The 22,114-nt window shown below is 37.0% G+C and overlaps 1 protein-coding gene across 5 annotated transcripts in view; it reads right to left on the bottom strand.

The window, feature by feature from the left end:
- The window catches only part of DGKH (diacylglycerol kinase eta), a 182,211-nt gene that overhangs the window by 66,875 nt on the left and 93,222 nt on the right, over positions 1-22,114 (bottom strand). For all 5 annotated transcript variants that reach the window (XM_039257079.1, XM_039257077.1, XM_039257081.1 and 2 more), the window contains exons 5-8: positions 8,799-8,903; positions 8,390-8,522; positions 876-982; positions 93-218 (exon numbers count right to left, since the gene is read on the bottom strand). In XM_039257079.1, coding sequence (XP_039113010.1) covers positions 93-218; positions 876-982; positions 8,390-8,522; positions 8,799-8,903 — 471 coding nt within the window. The remainder of the gene's footprint in view (positions 1-92; positions 219-875; positions 983-8,389; positions 8,523-8,798; positions 8,904-22,114) is intronic.

Genomic DNA, 22,114 nt, shown 5'->3' with positions numbered 1-22,114 from the left:
GCTGCCGGGCTCTGTTATACCATACATTCTTTGCCCCTAAATCACATAGATTAAAGAAATTATGAAAAGAACTAACTAAGAAGGACTCTCACCATTGTCTTACACCAAAGGCATTTCCAATCTTGTAGACGCAGAACACTCCCGCATGTTTTGTCACAGACAGCACATTTGGCACTCACGGGCAAGTTACCCTCGAGCCACTGGTGAGGCATAGCTACCTGTGCAGCAGGAATAAAGAGCAGTCAAATTAAAGACGGGAGGACATCATTCTTACCCCAGGGAAGATTTACAATTATTTCTTACTCTGTGGAATCAATCTATGTATCACTCATGGCATCCATTCATTTAGTCCACACTTACTGACATCTATTATGCCCAGAGCACTGTAGGGATACAAAAGTAATTAAGACTAAAGCCCTGACCTTCTGGATTTGTAGTCTAGCTGAAGAGCATTGAATGTAAAGGTATTATCATAAAGTGATTACAAAGTGCTATCAGAGATTCGAATGCACGGTGCAATGGAGACAAGGTTTGAAGGTGGGAGGTCACTGTTGAAAGGAGGCCCCAACATCTGAGGAATGAACATCTGAATGAACACCTGAGCTAAGCCTTAAAGAATATCTTACTTGTTAGGTCAGGGTCTACAACATCAGCCCGGCCCAGCAACTGCTTCTAAGCCCTATTCACATTTCCCTCAAAATTTAAGAGCTGAAGGAAACTACGAAAAATCTAACTGGAAATAGAAACTCATAATTAACCAAACCTTCCATCTCGTCCTGCTAGTAAATACTCCCAGTTAACTCTGTCATTTTTCACAGGGCAGAGAATAAAAAGGGGAGGCACTCAGAGGAGACCAGAGACAGAATTGAGCTTACTCCATCTTCGTCCTCTATGATGTCCTTCCCAATGGAGGCCAGAGTCGTCCATTTGCAATTATTTGTTGCCCTCACTGCACATCTTTTGTGAGCCTTGAATTTACACACTAAAAAAAAAAGTCAACCATTTCTAAATGAATATATACTTCTGGAATGATTAAGGGAAATCACAGCATGAAATTAAAGAAGAGAGGGTAGAAGAAAAACAGTAATTTATAGTTTAAATTACTCTTCAACAATAGTAAAGGTATTCTGAAAATACCTCTTCAGAACGTACTCATAAATGTATGACACATGTGGCTATGTATTTATAAAGATTTTATCAATCTACAGATTGCTGCTTAGAGAGATTCCACTTGCTCATAAATAAAACACAAAGGAAATGAATACAAAAGAATTAGTGCTTTAGGAGAAAGGAGACAACAATCACACACGCATACAAGCACAGAACTAAACAAAATTTAGTGATACAAAGGTGCTGGTAACATCCTATTTTTTAATCTGGATGTTGATTACATAAATGTGTTTCATTTGTGAAAAATCCTATGTGCTCTACTCCTCTGATATTTGTATTTTTCTGTACATATATTTAAAATGAAAGATTTGAAAATATCAGTAAGATAAAGAACAGGATAATTCAGAGGAGTTTTAAATTGCAAGTATGTCAAGAAAATATCCAGTCATCATGGGAAATAGGTTGATAAGGGTCACAAAGATGGCACTGCCTTTTAAAAGTATTATTGTTGGGATTACTACATCATAATGTAGAAGAAAGTAATCATGAAGAAATACACTACATGCATCACTAATTCTGCTCAGCAATAACATCAAAAAGGAGCCTATAAAAGAGACCTAAGAGACACTGAAACCTACAAGACAGTGATGAAAGAAATTGAAGACACAAATAAAATGGAAAAAATATTCCATGCTCATGGATGGAAGAACTAATAATGTAAAAATGCCCAAAGTGCCCAAAGCAACATACAGATTCAATGCAATCCCTGTCAAAATTCCAATGGCATTTTTCAAAGAGCTAAAACAAATAATTCTAAAATTTTTATGGAACCACAAAAGACTCCAAATAGCCAAAGCAATCTTGAGAAAGAACAAAGTGGAAGGCATCATAATCCCTGGTTTGAAAGTATATTACAAAGCTATGTTAATCAAAGTAGTATGGTATGGGCATAAAAACAGGTACATAGATCAATGGAACAGAATAGAGAGCCCAGAAATAAATCCACACGAATATGCCCAATTAATTTATGACAAAGAGACCAAGAACATACAACGAAGAAAGAATGGTGTCTTTAATAAATGTTGCTGGAAAACTGGACAGCCATATGCAAAAGAATGAAACTGGACCACTTTCATGAAAACAGGACTGGACCGTACATAAAAGTTGGATTAAAGACTTGAATGTAAAACTTGAAACCATAAAACTCTTAGAGAAAACTCCTGGACGTTAGCTCCTTGACAGCAGTCTTGGCAATGATTTTTTGGGTCCAACACTAAAAGCAGAGGCAACAAAGCAAAAATAAACAAGCAGGACTACATCAAACTAAAAAGTTTCTTCATAGCAAAGGAAGCCACCCACAATATGAAAAGGCAACATACTGAATGGGACAAAAATATCTGCAAATCATATATCTACTAAGGGGTTAACATTAATGTACATTAATATACAAAGAACTCATACATGTCAATAGCAAAAACCAGGCAATCCACTTAAAAAATGGGAAGTGGATCTGAATAGACATTTTTGTAAATAAGACATGCCAATAGCCAACAGAGAAATGAAAAGATGATACTCAATATCACTAGTCATCAGGGAAATGCAAATACAAAACCACAATGAGAGAGCACCTCACACCTGTTAGGATGGCTATTACCAAAAAGACAAGAAATGACAAGTGTTGGCAAAGAATCTGAACAAAAGGGAACCCTTGTGGACTGTTGGTGGGGATGTAAATTGGTATAACCACTATGGAAAACAGTATGGAGGTTCATCAAGAAATTAAAAATAGAACTATCATTTGATCCAGCAATCCCACTGCTGGGTATTTATTTGAAGAAAATGAAATCAATAACTTGAAAAGACCTCTGCACCCTCATGTTCATTACAGCATTATTCATAAAAGGCAAGATACAGAAACAACCTAAGGGTCCATCAATAGATAAATGGATACAGAAAATGTGACGTCTATATCTGTACTTACAGAATGGATTATTATTCAACCATATAAAAAATAAAATCTTGCCTTTTGAGACAACATGGATGGACCTAGAGGATATTATGCTAAGTTAAAAGAAGTCAAGAGAGAAAGAAACTTATGATCTGACTTTTATGTGGACTGTAAAAACAACAACAACAAACCCACAAAAAAACCAAACTCATAGAAACAGAGAACACATCGGTGGTTACCAGAGGTGGCGGCATGGAGTTGGGCCAGATGGGTGAAGGGAGTCAAGAGTACAAACTAAAATAACTAAGTCATGGGGTGTAGTGTACAGTATAGTTAATATAACATATTGAATATTTCAAAGTTGCTATGAGAGTAAATCTTAAAAGTTCTCATCATAAGGAAAAAATTCTGTAACTACAGATGGTGACAGATGTTCCATTTCAACAGTCATTTTACAATATATACAAATATCCAATTAAAAAAAACACACAAGAGGGAGAGAAATAAGAAGAAACATCCAGGAAAGACGCAGCTTATATATGAAAAACCTGTAAGCCACAGATTATTTGAGAAATTAACCCTTACTTGTGAAAATCTCTACTTGAGTACTACTAAACTTATTTTATCCTTTTAAGGATACAAATTATCCAAGCATTAGTGGATACTGATGTTATACCTGTTTCTGACTTTTCTGATACACATTTTTTTATTGTACTAAGTCTTATTCTAAAGAACATAATTAAAAGTTCAAGATCACTTTAGTGGAAATACTAAGGTAACTGCTGCTATATGCTACATGCAAGGTGGCTCCTTTTCACGTGGTTTTTGAATTTCTAACTGTAAACTGTTAACAAATTTGAAATGATGGGTTGTATGTCACTGGTTTGAGACAGTCCTAATTTTATGTAGCATGCAAATGAGAGGGCCAGGCCAAATAACTGAGGTGTCTATAGCCAAATGTTCAAAATGCTTCCGATGTCATGGATAGTCAATATGTAAAAGGCACCTAGGCTGAATTGGTTATTCCTTGAGAAATATTAGTCTACGTTAGTTTCATTTATCTGCTCTTTTGTGCACACTGACAAATGCTTTCCTGGAAATCGTACAGTTTTTGCTCTAAATGACTCTGACTCGAGAGCAGACTTACAAATAATAAATTAATTTTTTAATGGAATCTCACTGCTGATAAATAGTAGTGTAAAGAAACAGCACCATATGAAGTATAAGCTTAGTTTCAAAAACAGTTTTAGTATGATCTGCTCCCTTTTACTCTCATGTCCTATTTAAAAAAATCTTTTTTAACATTTTATATATTTCTGAGAAAGAGAGACAGGGTGAATAGGGGAGGGTCAGAGAGAGAGGGAGACACAGAACCTGAAACAGGCTCCAGGTTCTGAGCTAGCTGTCAGCACAGAGCCAGACGCAGGGCTTGAACCCACGACCTTGAGATCATGACCTGAGCCAAAGTTAGACACTTAACCAACTGAGCCACCCAGGTGCCCCTCCTGTCCTATTTTGAAATTGAGGTTAATTAGCATCTCTAGGTCTTTTAATCTGTAATGGTATTTCTTAAAAATGTGGTCCTAATTTAGTTTTATTTGCAACATAACCCCCAGGCTTGCTTTTTAAGTACAAATAAATATTTGATATTAATAGTCAATAATTATTTTTTATAAAGAAGGAAGTAAAAGAGAGCAACAGGGAATAATTTCATGGCTTTTTGAAAATTTTGCCACTAAAAATCAAACAGCTCATTAAAAATAAAAATCACACTTGTAATAATAAAGTGCTTCATGCAAAGAGTCTTGAAAATTGTAAAGTTGCTTAATATAGCATATGATAATAAAAAATAAGCCAGACTGTGATTATGGTCACTGAGGAATGGAAATGATTAATAAGCACCTTAATTATGTTAGGCAACAATTAGATTTCTCCAAATAAGTTATTGTGAAATAAACCACTTTTCCCTGACCTATAAAGCCATTATCTCAAAGCCACAGAACTTAAAAATATATACTGACATGTAACAAAATTATGATTTTTTATTGCAATTTTCAGCCTACCACACTGAATCTTCCTAAGTGTTCAACAATGGCTAAGATAAAAATTCACAGGGACCCATGTTAACATATTTGGTGCTATTGATTAAAAAAGAAAAAACTCACCATTTAACTTTTTTTTGTTCAATTACTGTCTAAGTAACTGTGAAGAACAATTATGCTCTGAAACTATAATTAACATTCTCAATTGACTTAGGGAATTATTTATGAAAAGTCTTCTATTTTTCATTCATATATTTTATGTATGCAAGGCTTTAAAGTAACAATTTTACTAGTTATTCAACACCAACCCAGAAGAGAAATCAGTACAGCTTGTTTTACTGTGAAAAAACAAAGACATAAAGATTAAGTAAATTAGTGATGACTTCACACACTGGAAACTGATTTCCATTCCAATACAAAGTTATTCACTGTCACAGTTGAATGAATTTTTTTCTTTTTTGTATTTGCCTCTCTGTTATATCTTTTAAAGCTTCTTATGTCCTGTGCCTTCTGTTTTATCCAGCTAGCAGTTTATTCAGATTTGGAGGTAGTTTCTAAAGTTCAAGTATAACTTGGATTACATGAAAATTATGCTAAATAATCACACACTCATAAAATAAAAATGTAACTTCTTTACACATTCATAAAACCCTCAAGATTTTTAAAACCTTCTGGTACAATTCTAACAATACTAATGGCCAATTTTAAAACCTTCTGGTACAATTCTTGGGGCGCCTGGGTGGCTTAGTCGGTTGAGCGTCCGACTTTCGCTTAGGTCATGATCTCGCGGTTCGTGGGTTCGGGCCCCGCGTCGGGCTCTGTGCTGACTGCCAGCTCGGAGCCTGGAGCCTGTTTCAGTCTGTGACTCCCTCTCTCTCTGACCCTCCCCTGCTCACGCTGTCTCTCTCTCTCTCGAAATAAATAAAAACCTATATAAAAAAAAAACCTTCTGGTACAATTCTAACAATACTAATGGGCAGGAAGTCACAGATTTAAAAGTTTTATCAACAGAGGCGTGCCTGGGTAGCTCAGTTGTCCGACTTCAGCTGAGATCATGGTCTCACAGTTCTTAGGTTTAAACTCCACGTCCGGCTTTGTGCTGACAGCTCAGAGCCTGGAGCCTACTTCGGATTTTGTGTCTCCCTCTCTCCTTGCCCCTCCCCTGCTCATGCTCTCTCTCTCTCTTTCTCTCTCCCTCGCTCTGTCGCTCTCTCAAAAGTAAATAAACATTAAAAATAAATGAAATAAAATTTTTATCAACAGAGAAAATGAGTACTAACATACATTCTTCTAGAAATATTTAAAAATTCAATAATTGAACCATAAAGAAATCAAGAAGACTTCATTATTAACAAAATAGCATAACAAATATATTTAAAAAGTTTTAAAGTTTCTTATTCTCATCAGCCCATGTAATGTTCATTTTTCTTTTAAAATGTTTAGAAAATGAGTTAGTCATCCCAGCTTACATTCGATTCACAATTAAATACATTTAATAATGCATAACTCTCAAATCAGAAGGGTACCACGGAGTATCTCAGATCTGATATCTTTTTTTTTTTTTTTTTTTTTAGCATTTTTTTGGAATAAGAGGTTAGGCAGCAACAGTAAAGGGACCTTTGAATGAACACCTCGGTGTATTACAGGCCTGGAAAGAGTAAAGTCAGAGCCACAGGAACCCTTTCAGATTACTAAAGTCACAAGGAGCAGTTACACCTGATTTGCAATCATTGTTTTTAAATCTAAAAAACAGCCAAAAAAAAATCTGTGAAAGCTCTTCCAGGTGTTTGTTTTCATGCATTTCAATGCCTCAGGTCATGATGCAAACTGCAATCATTTACTGGAAGGATTTCACAGAGCGCAGTTAGAAACTTCCCCAAATTATTTGCCTAGAAAAGTAGTTTTCCTGTTTATATTCTCCCATTTAATTTTCATAGTGTCTATGCATAATATAAATGACTATTATCCCCGTTTCACAGATGAGGAAACGAAAGTCAAAAACAGTGGAAGTATATCTCCGGGTCACTGTTTGTAATGCTGGGGAGCGAAGTAGAACCCGGAGGGTAAAACTGAGGAACTCTATTCTTAACCCCTGTGCTGTAGCATATTAAATAGCTGAAACTATGATGTAGCTCAGATTTTATGCCTTAAAATGAACTAAAACTGTGACCCTATTACTGTTTTATTATTTAAGAATAAAAAGTTATATTCAAAATTAAGAAATTAAAAAAATTTTTTAATGTTTTATTTATTTCTGAGAGAGAGAGAGAAAGAGAGAGAGAGAGAGACAGTGTGAGCAGGTGAGGGTCAGAGAGAGAGGGAGACACAGAATCTGAAACAGACGCCCCAAGAATTTTTTGTGTTAGAGAAAAAAGCAAGTATTAATATTAGATACAGTTCAGAAAGTATAGTATGCTTACTGAGGTATGGAATTAAATAAATCTAAAGAAGTTATGAGTTTTCTCTCGGTAGTTATTAGTATATTTGTTTCTACTGGTCACTGCTTTTTAATTAAAAAAACCCCACAAATCCTATAATGAAAACTACACATTGGCCTTATTTTTAGAAAAGGATGGCATCCATGTAAATGAAACACAAAATGAAGTAAAAAAAATATTAAAATAATGAAATAGAGGGGCGCCTGGGTGGCTCAGTTGGTTGAGCGTCGGACTTCTGCTCAGGCCATGATGTTACGTTTCCTGGGTTTGAGCCCAGCGTCAGGCTTTGTGCTCACAGCTCAGAGCCTGGAACCTGCTTTGGATTCGGTGTCTTCCTCTCTCTCTGCCCTCCCCTGCTACATTCTGTCTCTCTCTCAAAAGTAATAAAAAACATGAAAAAAAGATAATGAAATAGAAATAACAATCAGGAATTCTGTCAAAGTATATACCGTCCTCATTGAAAGTTTTGTTCTCTGCAATCAAGCAGAACAGAAAAAGAATTCTAGAAAACCAGCATGATATACAAAGTTTAGAGATGTTTTGTGAAGAGTAGGTGCTAGTTCCTCAAGAATGAAATGCTACATTTCGATTTCTACTTCCTTCCCAATGATTTGTATCATCTTTCCCTCAGCAAAAATATTTCCCGAGTCAGTCCTATGTGTGCTGAGCTCCACCTGAAGCTACAGTAAAACTTAAACACTATGCTCTCACTGAGATGCTCCTGGCTACTGCTTCTACCCAAGGGAAACCTTCTCCTGTGGTGATGTTTCTCTGTTGGCTACACAGAAGTACCTATGGCAGCGTGTTTCCACAGCGGTCAGTGCTGAGGGAGAACGCAGGTGCTACAGTACCTTCGCAGGACAGGCCATGGGAGGTGACTCCAGAAAGACTCTCTCTGCACACGTTACAGAAAGTGGGTCGGGCATGGGAGCAAGCGTACCAGTTATGCATCCCTGAGAAATGTTCCACGTTAAACTGGGCCACCTAGAAACGAGATGTTAGCACAGATTTGCCAAACAAGAGAACGAGACGACAGAAAGTTAACATTTGGAATGCATGGAGTTATGATTAAAATTTCAAATCCGTAATTTTTAAAACAAGAACACTTTCCTTTAAGTAAAAAAAAAAAAAGTCAATATCAGATTTAAGCAAGTTACTTAATGAATCTACACACATGTGTCTTTGCAGAACATAGCTTTAGTTCTTCAGATAACATTAATTCTCTGAGAACATGAGGTGCCGGAAGAGATGCTACTTTACCTCGTAAGGTTCTCTGGTCTGTACAGACTTCAGTGAGCTCATCCAATCCTCCATCTCCTTCCTGTTCTCAGCGCACAGCATTAGTCTTCTGAATGGAGTGATTATCTGAAAGGGGTAATTCAGTCTAATGATTGTTAATAACCAAAAAGGCAGATTACTGTAAAACTCAGCATTTGCACAAGGAAATTATATTTCTAATCTCAGAGTCTTTATTTCCCTGATGAAGAAAGTAAGAGTCTGTAACATAGATAAGTTTATTTCTCTGAGTATGATACAGTGGGGTCTAGGAAAGAAAACTTATTTCTAAGGAGGAATTTCTTGTCTTTAGTCTCATTGCCACTTACTTAGACTTTTTTAGTCCATTACCAAAGGCTATGAACCCAAAGAAACAATGTATTCTTATTTCATGGAATGTATCTTGAAAAGTGATTTTAAATATACTTCAAAATAATTCATAGTAAGCTTAAAATTTGTACATAGTTTTTGGTATGAAAATTAAAAAAATTGAAAACCAAAGGAATGTGATATTGAATGATTCATAATTGGTTTTTGATAATATCAAGAAGATTCTGTCATTAAATAATGTTGGATTTACATATCATTTCCACTGTCTATCTTAATATGATTTAAAAGAAGGATTTTTCTTCGTTGTATAGAACTTCCCTATACTTCTTTTTAGAGACAGCCAGGGAGGGAAGAATTAACATAAGAACCCTTTGGTTGTCTTTTAGAGAAGAAAATAATTGTGACTGTTATCTTTCTTCATGTCACTAAATAACACAAATTAATTATATTAAGAGTCTTCCGGCAAAATGAAATGAAGACTTGGTGTTGTTATAGCATCAAAATGCTCCAAAGTGAGATTCTGGAATGACTTGAGGTGAGCCCCTATATCTATGGGAATACAATATTCTGTTTGTAGTCTTGAAGTTGCTAAGTCCTAAGCATTCACTGCAAAGAAGGGACCACTTATTTACTTGTGGAAGAAGAGCAAAATTTACGCACACGCCTAGAAACTATTTCCAAATAGCGAGTTACATATTTATATAGCAAATAAGAAATTGTCTTAAGTGAGAAGCCATTTGATAAAGTGATAATCTACATACTTCATTCTAGCACAGATTTCTGAAGTCACAAAAAAGCAATAATCATCTAAAAATAATAGAAACAATTCCCAAAAGGAGTAAACCAGCAAGCCTCAAATCGCTGTTCATCATAGGAAATAAGTCCATTATTCAAAACTATAGAAACCAGTCCAATCTTAGCTACTCACGGCTCACTGCTTCCTTTCTCTGGTCTTTAGTTTAGACTGCACAGTCCTTCCTTGAACCAAGGGGCCCTTTCATACATCTGACAAGCACTCACACTTAAATACAGTCAGCCAGAAGTCACATGGAGGAGAAGCATCAACCGGTCAGCTTTGGGTATTTGTTAATTGCATATGAAACTGAACAGAACCCCACTTCTGCATTTTCTTCTATTTTCCACTACTCTCTTTGGATAAAGCTTTTTAGCAGTTGGTCACTTCTCTTCCTGAATAAATAGTTAATGAAAGAGCACTGCCTCCCTCATTACTTAGGAGCTAAATGGATGCTTTATTGCTTCAAAATATTTTTCTCAGACAGCTCATCCAGTGCAGAAGAGATGCCATTATATTATAATACTCTCCTGGCTCTGATGACTGGCACAGCACTCCTGAAATCTCCCATTTACACTGGACTGACTGAATAAATCTGATATTTACCTATTTACCACTAGTATTTATTTTTATTTATTTATATATTTATTTACTACACTATACGATGAACTCTAATGATTCCCTCTTTCATTATGATCTTGTAGTTAGACAAATTATTCAGATAAATAAACTAGGCTTGTTATTTTATTCTTTGATTTTGTTTTTTGGGGAGTTTTTTGTTTTATTGTTGTTGTTGCTGCTGAATTGGAAGGAAAGCAGGATATTTGGTGGTTCTAACTATATTTAATGCCTTTATATTCATCATAAGTCATCGTGAATTCAACAAAAAGGGGAGAAAAAGAATAGGGAAACAGCATCTAATTTTTCTTATAGCTTTGGAACTCCATAAATGGCTCAATTTTAAAAATTTCAGCACACTTCTATGTAAATCACATTTATATGTCAATGAGTAAAATGCAGACTTTTGCAATTTCCCCCTTTTAAGAAAACTTTGTTTAAAAGTGGTCAATAATAAGCAAGTAAAGATCATAACACATTCTTGGGGCACCTGAGTGGCACAGGCAGTTAAGCATCTGACTTTGGCTCAGGAGATGATCTCGCACTCTGTGAGTTCGAGCCCTATATCAGGCTGTCTGCTGTCCGCACAGAGCCCGCTTTGGATCCTCTGTCTCTCTCTTTCTCTGCCCCTTCCCTGCTCAGGTGTGCATGTTCGCTCTCTCTCAAAAATAAAGAAACATTAAAAAAAATCACAACACATTCTTAAAATAAAAGTTAAGTTTTTAGGAGCCAGAAAGAACCTATAAGCAATTTTGATTTATAGGTCTTGTGACCAAGGGTGATTAAGAAATCCACTGATTATAGTTACATTATAAGAGGTATGTATGAAAAGAAAATCCTTTGTAGATCATGATGCAGAGATGTCTGGTTTTGCAGCTGCAGTATAAAAAATGCTTCCTCCAGCAGCCTGAAGTAGTCTGGGCCTAACTGAAGACAAGGCTGGCTTACCAAGCAAACCTGTAGTCTCTGAGATCAACCCTTTCTCCTCTGGGGTAATTCCTCACCAGCCCGCTAAAGCTCTGAGTTACCTCCCCACCTATTCTCTGAATTCTTCCTCCTCCTTCACCTTTGTAGGAAAGAATGGGACAGTCGCAATGGTTAGCTGACAGGCTTTGGTTGTATCCTAACTGAGCACCATTACACCACGGTGGTTTCTCATCCAAATCTTTACTAGGAAAATATGTGGGAAGCAGCAAACTCTGAAAATTATTTGGTTCTCACTCTGAAAGTATATTGAACTCAGCGTTTTTATTATCACGGGTGAATAGTGTGGGGACATGGGTATGGGGAAGAGTCTACTCCCAGGGAGGGCTCTCTGAGCCTGATGGGGGGGCATAGGCCAGGAAGTCTAGAGGACTAGAGCCCAGAGTCCAGAACCCAGGGGCATAAACCATATGGGTTTGGCCTTAACAATCCAGAAAAGAGACAAGGGGTGAACCAGAACCAAGGTTTGCTTGTCTAAAAACGTGCTGTATGAAATGAACACAAAGGAGAGCCATCTAAGTCCGTTAGTTTCCTAAATGCTACCTCAAATAATATACACACTCTCCATTAATAGAGATATTGCTCCATTCGGAGAGTTATTGGCCTACAAGTATTAATCCATCAACACTATTATGTGTATATAAGAATCAAAAGGTTCTTAGTCTGGTAAAGCCTATAAATACATAAAAGAGGAAACAAGTTGACATTAAATATATAAAATTCTATAGAAAAGTAACATTATAGTTAAGACTTTAAACACATAAACATGCACAGGGGAAAAAACCCACACATAACTGTATTGGTCATCTTTCAGTGAGGGGATTACAGATAATCATAAATCATAAAATATTTTTTTGTCTATGATTTCTAAAGCAAATATTTTGTATTTTTTAACAAAAATGCTATTTAATTTTTTTACTAACAGAAGGATGGGAATTCAGAATTTAAAACTCTGCATTGCTCCAAAGCACTTCTTTTTTTAATATTTTTTAATTTTCTAATGTTTATTTTTTCTAATATTTATTTTTGTGCAAGAGAGAGAGACAGAGACAGAGAATGAGTGGAGGAGGGACTGAGAGAGGAGACACAGTCTGAAGCAGGATCCAGGCTCTGAGCTGTCAGCCCACGAACTGAGATCACAACCCGAGCTGAAGTTGGACTGAGCCACCAGGCACCCCCTAAAGCAGGAGTTCTTAAAGTTGGCTGCACATTAGAACCACTTGGGAGATTTTTAAAAATCTCAATGTCTAGGCCACACTCCATACCATTTAACTCAATATCTGACACTGGGACCCACCTTATTTTTTTTTAACTTCCAGATAATTGGAAAGTGCAAGTATGTTTGAGAACCACTGTTCCCCACGACATTGTTAGAATGTAAAAGATGATAGAAGTTTCTGTAGCCAAGTGATTTACAGGGAATTGCTAATCTGCAAATTCCCTATTGGAACCTATTAACATAACAGCAGTGATTCAGCGCCCAAACTCTGGAGTCACGCCCATTTAGAATGAACACCAACAGCATCCTTTCTTACTTCGGTGGCTAGTGAACAATGTTTCCTCCACTCTGTGAGCCACAGTCCCGCACCTGCTAAGTGAGGATAAAGCATTAACTCCCAGCTCTACCGAGTGTGGTGTGGGATTAGCGAGGCCAGCCAAGTAAAGCACTTAGCACAGTGTCTGTTAGGAAACCAACGCTCAGTAAATACTAGCATCACAGTTCTTGGTGCTGACAGAAATTATGTACACATATACTGACTTCTTCTATAATGTATATATTTCTTTTATAAGTGTGGTCCCCAGTCCAAGACGACATGAACTGCTGGTGTTTTGCTAACAAAATGGTCACTGACCAGCAAACCACCAAAATGGGAATCATGATAACCTGCTGTTCCTTAGAAGACATTAGGAAAATATCAGCAGATTAGCAAAAAATCGTCCCCCCGCTCCCTTAACTGCACTGGGTTTCAGCTTACCCACAGCAGGAATCTAAGACGGCAGAAGGCCTGGCAAAGTGGAGGGCATCAGATCCCAGTGCAATACTGACAGAGGTCAGCGTGCCCGCTCTACCAGGTGTCAGGCTCAGTCCATGGAAATAGAGAGTCTTCTTCTAACTTAGATTTTGATTCTGCAGTGAAAAGTACTTTAGAAACTTCTGTGGTAATCTTTTTAAAGCTTACTTGTCCATCTTTTAAAAAGATTTTTATGTTTATTTATTTTTGAGAGAAAGAGAGACAGAGCATTAGCAGGGGAAAGACAGAGAGAGAGGGAGACACAGAATCTGAAGCAGGCTCCAGGCTCCGAGCTGTCAGCACAGAGCCCGAACTCACGAACCTGGAGTTCATGACCTGAGCCACAGTTGGATGCTTAACCGACTGAGCCCCCCTGGCGCCCCAAACTTCTGTGGTAATGTTAAATGTCTAATAAAGTTTTTCCACTAGGAAATTCTTATTTCTAATCTAAAGTTCTTTACAACTGATCACATCTGCCCTATCAAAATACCTTTAAAAAACTATGTATATTTCATTTTACTTTTTATTTTTTAATACCAGCTTTATTGAGATATAATTCACAATGCCATTCAATTTATCTGCTTAAATGGCACAGTTCAATGGTTTTCATTGTATTTACAGCATTGTACAACCATCATCATAATCTATTTTAGAATGTTTTCACAACCCCATAAAGGAACCTTATTAACAGGAACTCCCTATTTTCCTCCGAATCTGGCCCCACCCCCAGTCCTAGGCAACAACGAATCTACTTTGTCTCTAGTTATGGAATGAATAAATCATGGGAATATAAGGCACAGCATAAGAAATATCATCAATGACACTGTAACAGCATTGTATGGTGACAGATGGTAGCTACACTTGCCAAATCACTCTGTTGTGCACCTAAAACTAATGTAACATTGTGTGTCAACTACACCCAGATAAAAAAAAAATAAAACATTTTTCAAATTAAAAAAATAAAACTAGGTCTGACAAAATTGATGCCATGTTTGATACATAATTAATCTGTTTAGATCAAATCTGTTTCTTAACCCAAATTCATCTGTAAAGTTAACCTGCTATCTCAACTTGAAATTCAAACTCAGTATTGCTTTCTAGAAATGTAACTGCTAAAATAAAAATGGGAAACTTGAAATAAAAACATGGAATAAGAAAATAGATTGAAAGCATCGCAACAGGGATGAACTTTGAGAACATGATGCCAAATGAAAGGAATCAGTGAAAAAGACCACATATCGTCTGATTCCATTTATATGAAATGCAGCACTTATGTTTTTATCCTTAGAGATTAATCTGGAACTGCCTGATTGAAATAAAAATTCATATGCAAGGAGAAGTCTTTCTTGGAGAGCAGAACTAACAGAAAGTCTAATTGTACTCATAACAATTTTTTATTGCCTGAATCTTTATAATTTAAGGGATAGAATTTGACTTTTGTTAAAGCCAAATCAGATAGAATGAAGTCTTTTTAAAACTAGATTTGCTATACCTGAATTTGGCAACTGCTGGGTCCTAACATACAGGATTCCTCTTCCATCCTTCCTCAAGTATATATATCCAACTCTTAAATGATACACTTTGCTTTTTTCATTCTTCTTACATGAAATAATTCACTTGAACAATTTAAATGTTCCAGAACGCAAGGTAGTCTTTCATGCTAAGTGACAGTCATGAGGGGAGAGATACTCACTCCCCTATTTCAAACAGTGACCTGGGGAGCTCTACATCCAAGAGCACAGGTCCTCAACCACATGTGTGCACCTGAATCGAGCTAAGAGTTTTTTCAAAATGTACAAAATTTATCTAGTCATGCTCCACACCAGAGTTTGTAAATCAAAATCTCATTTTGGAGGGAGGCATTTTTAATAATTTCAGATGTAATCAGTAGTTTGGCAAAGCCATACAGGTGATTCTGATGTGCACCTTTGTTTATCATGAAGGGCAGTAGAAGCATCCAGCCTGTCCATTCGTCGTCAAGTCAGGATCTGGTCTAAGTAATGCAAAGAAAGTGCTCTTAATCTTTATGGCTGCTTATCTCCCTTTTCAGCACCCTTCGGCTCCCAAATTTCCAATGTTCTCATCTGTACCTAACAGCATTCCTTTGTATGGGATCAATCTGAAATACAGCACCCCATGTGATATAACAGAGGTCACCAAATATTGACCTCTGATGTTTTTATTTGGTCAATCTTTTTGAACCCTGAAGTGCTGAGTTATAAAACAACAAGTTACAATCCATCACTTTAGATGGGTACTTTGCTCATCACAGTACAAGCAGCTAAGACCTATTTTCTACAGCTGGCCACTTCATACACTTAAATTCCAAGTGGCCCCTGGAGGCATTTGAGTTTGCAAGTCCTGCATAGATAGACTGACTCCTGTTTCTTCTGGGGCCCATACTTCCCTGTTTCATCATCCAGTTGCCTCAATTCCCGTCTATTTTAGGTCAGACAACCGCTGACCTAAAAGTAAATTTTTCTGAGGCGCTAATAGATGATAAAGGTTCAAAGAGTATTTTCTCCCAATGGCGCTTGAATTTTAATGGGAGACTAAGAAACGTACAGTCACAACAAATGCACATCTGGCAAAGAAAGAACCATGGGCATTTTCAACAGACAGTATAACTCAAGTCTGTAAAATAACAGAATTTTATATTAGGAAGAGACATTATTATACTGCTGCAATACCATAAACATTCATTGTATAGCTGTAAACACTGTGAAATCTGCATTATGCGCTCAGGAAGAGAGTAGTTCCATAAAATCTTGGAGCACAAATTTAATGATATGTCAAATGATGTAAAGTAACATAAAAAGATATAATGGGCTAATGATAAGACTGAGGTTGACAGGTAATTCACATATACTAAAGAACTAATTATTAACTTATTGCTGGAATTTATAAGGAGATCCTGCTATGCAAGTAGTGCACTATGTCAACAGAATCCTAAACCATATGGCTTGGAAGCTGAACTAAGGTCTTCCTATTCCCTTTCAGAATGTTCTACACATTTTTTTTCAGATGTCTATTTAGAACTATGTTTAGATTTATACACGAAAGTTACAGTTACTGAAAGTTAAAGAGGATCTTTGAAAGTCATTCTACCCTTCTGGTTTTGGCTGACTGATTATCCTTCCAATGGATGAGTCATTCTAGCTGAATAACAACTTACTGATCTTTGTGGACATTCTTGTAATGTAGACTAGGAAGTATCAAACATCTGCATGGGCTCTCAAAATAAAGAGGGAGGCATTAGTCATGGACACAGGAAAGTCTGCCCCCAATGCTGCTTATTTTTCTAAGAATAAGTTATACATCATCCATATATATAACATTAACTTCAAAAATGAAACTATAAATCAAGTAATTACCTAAACTTTGGTATAAATAATTGAGAATTCTTTAGCATAACATGAAACCTGTGACAAGATTCTATAAAAAACTGCAAGTATTGACAGAATAGATTTTGGTGGAAGGTTTTTTTTTTTTGTAAATATGTAAAACTATTATTCTGAGAAATGTACTAAGTATAGAAAGGAAAAAGACCTCTGGACAAGGGCAGAACATCTTTGCCAAGAACATGTTGGTCTTCTTATCTACAGGAATACTAGATGACAAACTTATGGCAAAAAGGCAATATCTCATGGATACTGTAATCAGCTCTTTAAATTAAATATGGAATTAACTTTGCTACAATATACTGAAGAAAAAAAAATGTAGAAGCTAAAGGAGTTATCTACCATTAGCTAATACACTTCTTTTTTTTTTTTTAATGTTTTTTTTTTTTTTTTATTTCTAGAGAGAGAGAGAGAGAGACAGCGTGAGCAGGGGAGGGTCAGAGAGAGAGGGAGTCACAGACCGAAACAGGCTCCAGGCTCTGAGCTGGCAGTCAGCACAGAGCCCGACGCGGGGTGCGAACCCAGCAACCGCGAGATCATGACCCAAGCAAAAGTCGGACGCCTAACCGACTAAGCCACCCAGGCGCCCCTAGCTAATACACTTCTTATATGAGGACTTAACAAGATAGTAATGGCGTGGTTATAATAAGTAAAATAAAATCAAAATGCAAAGAAAAGATTATTCCTTTACTATAAATACTAAATTGAGAAACTATGGGCAATCTTCCTCTTTCACAGCTTCTGCATATCCAGGCTTTCTTTGAGAAGAACAATGGAAAAGAAGCAGAGTTAAAATCTAGCAATGCCTACTGAAGAGTGAGGGGTCAGGTAGAATGATGGGCAAGATTTGCTTTAAAATACTCCAGACAAATTAGGGAAAAGAGAGACTAGATGAAGCAATGTGGCAATGTCCAGACGGTAGCAGGGGCTGGGTAATGGGAATGTGAGGTTTCACAGTTACCCTGGGTTTGTGTATATTTGAAGTGTTTCATAATTTAAAAAAAAAACTGTACCCAAACATTGGGGAACCCCAAGCAAAACTCTTCAAGGAACTAAGGAGGTGAGGGACCTGAGTGTCTTAGTCTTCTCTGAGGTATATAGACTATTCAATCCTGGTCTCTGTACTCAGCTTACAGACCATACCCACCAGGACTCAAGTATCTGACCTTTTACTGCCCTCTCCTGTATCAAACTCAAATTAGATGGATGATGTGGACTCCTTAATCAAATGACCTAAAATATCCACAGAAGCTAAAGAGGTAAGTCTTCTGATCACTGAGTGAAATGGGGTAGGATGGACTGAGCTAGAGAGCTATGCAAATCTTACTTCCTTAATTTCTTTTTTTTAAGCTTATTTATTTATTTTGAGAGAGAGACACAGAGAGAGAGAGAGAGAGAGAGAGAGAGCATGAGCAGAGGAGGGGCAGAGAGTGAGAGGGAGACAGAGAATCCTAAGCAGGTTCTGTACTGTTAGTGTGGAACCTGACTTGGGGCTCGATCCCACTAACTGTGAGACCATGACCTAAGCTGAAATCAAGAACTGGACACTTAACAGACTGAGCCACCCAGGTACCCCGACTTCCATAATTCTTTAAAAATTTTTTTAAATGTTTACTTATTTTTGAGACACAGAGAAAGACAGGGCACCAGCAGGGGAGGGGCACAGAGAGAGGCGGACACAGAATCCAAAGCAGACTCCAGGCTATGAGCTGTCAGTAGAGCTGGATGCGGGGCTCGAACCCACAAACCATGAGCTCGTGACCTGAGCCGAAGTAGGACATTCAACTGACTGAATCATCCGGGAGCCCCATCGACTTCCACAATTCTTGAGCTTTGATGACTCTGCTTAAGATTGAGGACATCCAGATGGTCAACAGACACATGAAGTGATGCTCAGCGTCCCTCATCGTCAGGGAAATACAAATCAAAACCACACTGAGATACCACCTTATGCCAGTCAGAGTGGCTAAAAGGAACAAATCAGGAGACTCTAGATACTGGTGAGGATGTGGAGAAATGGGCACCCTCCTACATTGTTGGTGGGAATGTAAACTGGTGTAGCCCCTCTGGAGAACAGTATGGAGGTTCCTCAAAAAATTAACAATAGAACTCCCCTATGACCCAGGCAATAGCATTGCTAGGAATTTACCAAAGGGATGCAGGAGTGCTGATGCATAGGAACACATGTACCCCAATGTTCATAGCAGCACTCTCAACAATAGCCAAAACATGGAAAGAGCCTAAGTGTCTGCCAACTGATGAATGGATCAAGAAGATGTGGTATATTTATACAATGGAATACTACATGACAATGAGAAAGAATGAAATCTGGCCATGTGTAGCAACATGGATGGAACTTGAGGGTGTTATGTTGAGTGAAATAAGTCAGGCAGAGAAGGACAGATACCATATGTTTGCACATATAGGTGGATTAGGAGGAACTTAATGGAGGACCATGAGGGAGAAGAAGGGGAAAAATAGTTGGCGAGAGGGAGGGAGGCAAACCATGAGAGACTCTTGAATGCTGAGAACAAACCAAGGGCTGATGGGGGTGGGGGATAGGGGAAGGGGGATGATGGGTATGGGGGAGGACACTTGTGGGGATGAGCACTGGGTGTTATATGGAAACCAACTTGACAATAAACTATTTAAGAAAAAAAAAGATTAGGTCAGCAGGTCACAAAACCTACTTCTTGACTAAGAATAATGGCTTCATAATAAAGTCATTGTCCATGTTAATCTGATTTTCCTCTATAACCTAATATATTTTTTTTACTGCCTGGGAGTATTAAATATAAATAAAACATAAATTCTAATATGTTTCCATGAAAAAGAGAACCACAGATTTCAATGCTATCAATTAACAATCTTCTCATTAGATACCCAGGGTTTCCACTGGATCTCACATTTTAAAAAGTAAATGCTTCCTTTATTTCAATGTAAACATCCAAAATACTCGAAAATCAAAATTTCATTGAAAGCACTTAATAAAATATTAACACAATAAAATAGAAGCATGTAAGGTAGCAGAATCTAGGTTTCAAATAAGGAAATGAATTCAACATTGTCTAATTCATACTGTGTTAGAAGCTATACAGAAAGTGTTAAAGAAAGCCATCTATTTAACATCTTTTGGGGACTATCTAGTCTTTAAGGTTTTGTTTCAGAGTAAAGGAGCTACTTTTGGCTCCCCAGAAGCCTCTGGTTCACCAGAGAACTGAAGGTAGAAGGACATAGTGAAACTGCGGAAGATGGTCCCTAGGCAGGCTGTGCTTCCCTGCCTTGCTCTCTCTGGAGAAAGGCCATGGCAAAGGCCTCAGGGTATCTATCAAGAAAGACTTTCCGTGATGCTTACTGGGGTATCCTATGATATCATTTATATAGGTGAATTACATGTATAATAAACCACTGTTTCTTTGAAGACTTTGATAAAGAAAGTTTGGATTAAAAAAAATATTAAGTCAGTATTAACAGTTTCTTAGAATTCAAACAAACTGTACTTATTAATGTTTGATCAATCCCTATTGCATTAGTTTTCTGTTGCTGCTGAACAAATTATTCTCTTACAGTTGTGGTGGTCAGAAGTTTGAAATCAAGGTGTCCAAAGGGCTACATCCCTCCTGGAGGCCGTAGAGAAAAACCCTGCTTTCTCCTCTTCTAGAGGCTACCTGCATTCATTGGCTCATGGCCCCTTCCTTGCACCAAGCCAACCTCACATATTCCCTAACTAATTCCTCCTGCCTCCCTTTTACAAGGGCTTCTGTGATTACACTGGGCCCACTGACAATCCAGGATAATCTCATCTCAAGATCCTTAACATGATCAAAACTACAAGGTCCTCTGTGCCATGTAAAGTGACATTCATAGGTTATAGACATTAGGATATAAATATCTTTGTGGTCCATTCTTCAGCCTACCACACCCATAAAAATAACTATAATATGTAAGTATAGCTTTTGATATTGTAATAGTGAACTGGTAGCTCAATGAGACTATAATGTATTTTCCTAATATATTCATAATTTCAATTACTATCCATGGATGCAAACAACCTTTCTTCAAAAGATTAATAGTTAAGTTCTTGAAAAATAGGAAGCTTAGGGGGCTCTTATCTTGGTAAGTAAGCAGAATGATTACTTTTGCAGCATCTTACAGTTGCAGAGTGCTTTGCTATCAATATGATCATATATATTGTCTCATTTCATCTTTCATATGAAAGGTCCATGTAGGATTTAAAAATGAATTCTGTCTGCCTCCCTGGCCACCTACTAACAAGGAAGGATTAACAGAGTTTACTGACACTACTCTAAATGAGTAGGCAGAAAAGGCTTCACATGCTGCTCACTTTTTCTTAAAAATAATCAGAGCAACTGTACAGTTATATCTCAATCTTATACATACTTGTACATTCTTTAAAGATGAGCAAGAAAAGGTGCTGGTAAATTAAGAAAAAGAGGAAGGAGGAGGAGAAGAAGAAAAGGGAGGGGGAAGAAGAAGAAGAAGAAGAAGAAGAAGAAGAAGAAGAAGAAGAAGAAGAAGAAGAAGAAGAATTGCTAACATAGGTCTCTGCAAACCAGGCACCTTTAAAAAAAATATTAACAAGATATATAATCATAGAAAGTATCGTATTTAAAGTATTACATTGTACATTGGAAACTGAGTTTTTTCTTAATATTAATTATAATAACAAGGAACACAGTGATTTTAGAAATTATTTATGTAGGCTATCACATACACTTCTGCTGTAAATTAGCCGTGGGCACTAGTTAATGGACACATTAAAAGTTTTACCACGCATTTAATATTTTCAGAATGTACCAGAGATTGGAACAAAGCATTAGCCTCATTCCCTTGGCACAAGCTCTATTGGTTTGTAACCATAAATTGCTTTGTACAGAACACACATGTAATGGGAAAGTTCAAAACAAAATAATTATCTTGTTTGTACCAGTCACCACAAAACTAAAACATTTCCAAAACCTAAATTTTCCATTACACCATAATCACACTTAAGGAATAGAGAAGACATTGGATATGCTAGAAACTTGCAAAGAGCCATGAAAATGATACCAAAGGAGTACATTAAGCCATTTTAATAGTTTTTAAAGCATCTTTCAATTGCGTACTGGGCATTACCAAGATACCTTACCATCATTTCAAATT

Source organism: Hyaena hyaena, unplaced genomic scaffold, assembly GCF_003009895.1.
Source record: "Hyaena hyaena isolate Hyena2069 unplaced genomic scaffold, ASM300989v1 scaffold_598, whole genome shotgun sequence".
In the NCBI taxonomy this organism is placed as follows: domain Eukaryota; kingdom Metazoa; phylum Chordata; class Mammalia; order Carnivora; family Hyaenidae; genus Hyaena; species Hyaena hyaena.
Note: the sequence above shows the minus strand (reverse complement) of the source record. Positions and strands in the feature narration are given on the sequence as shown.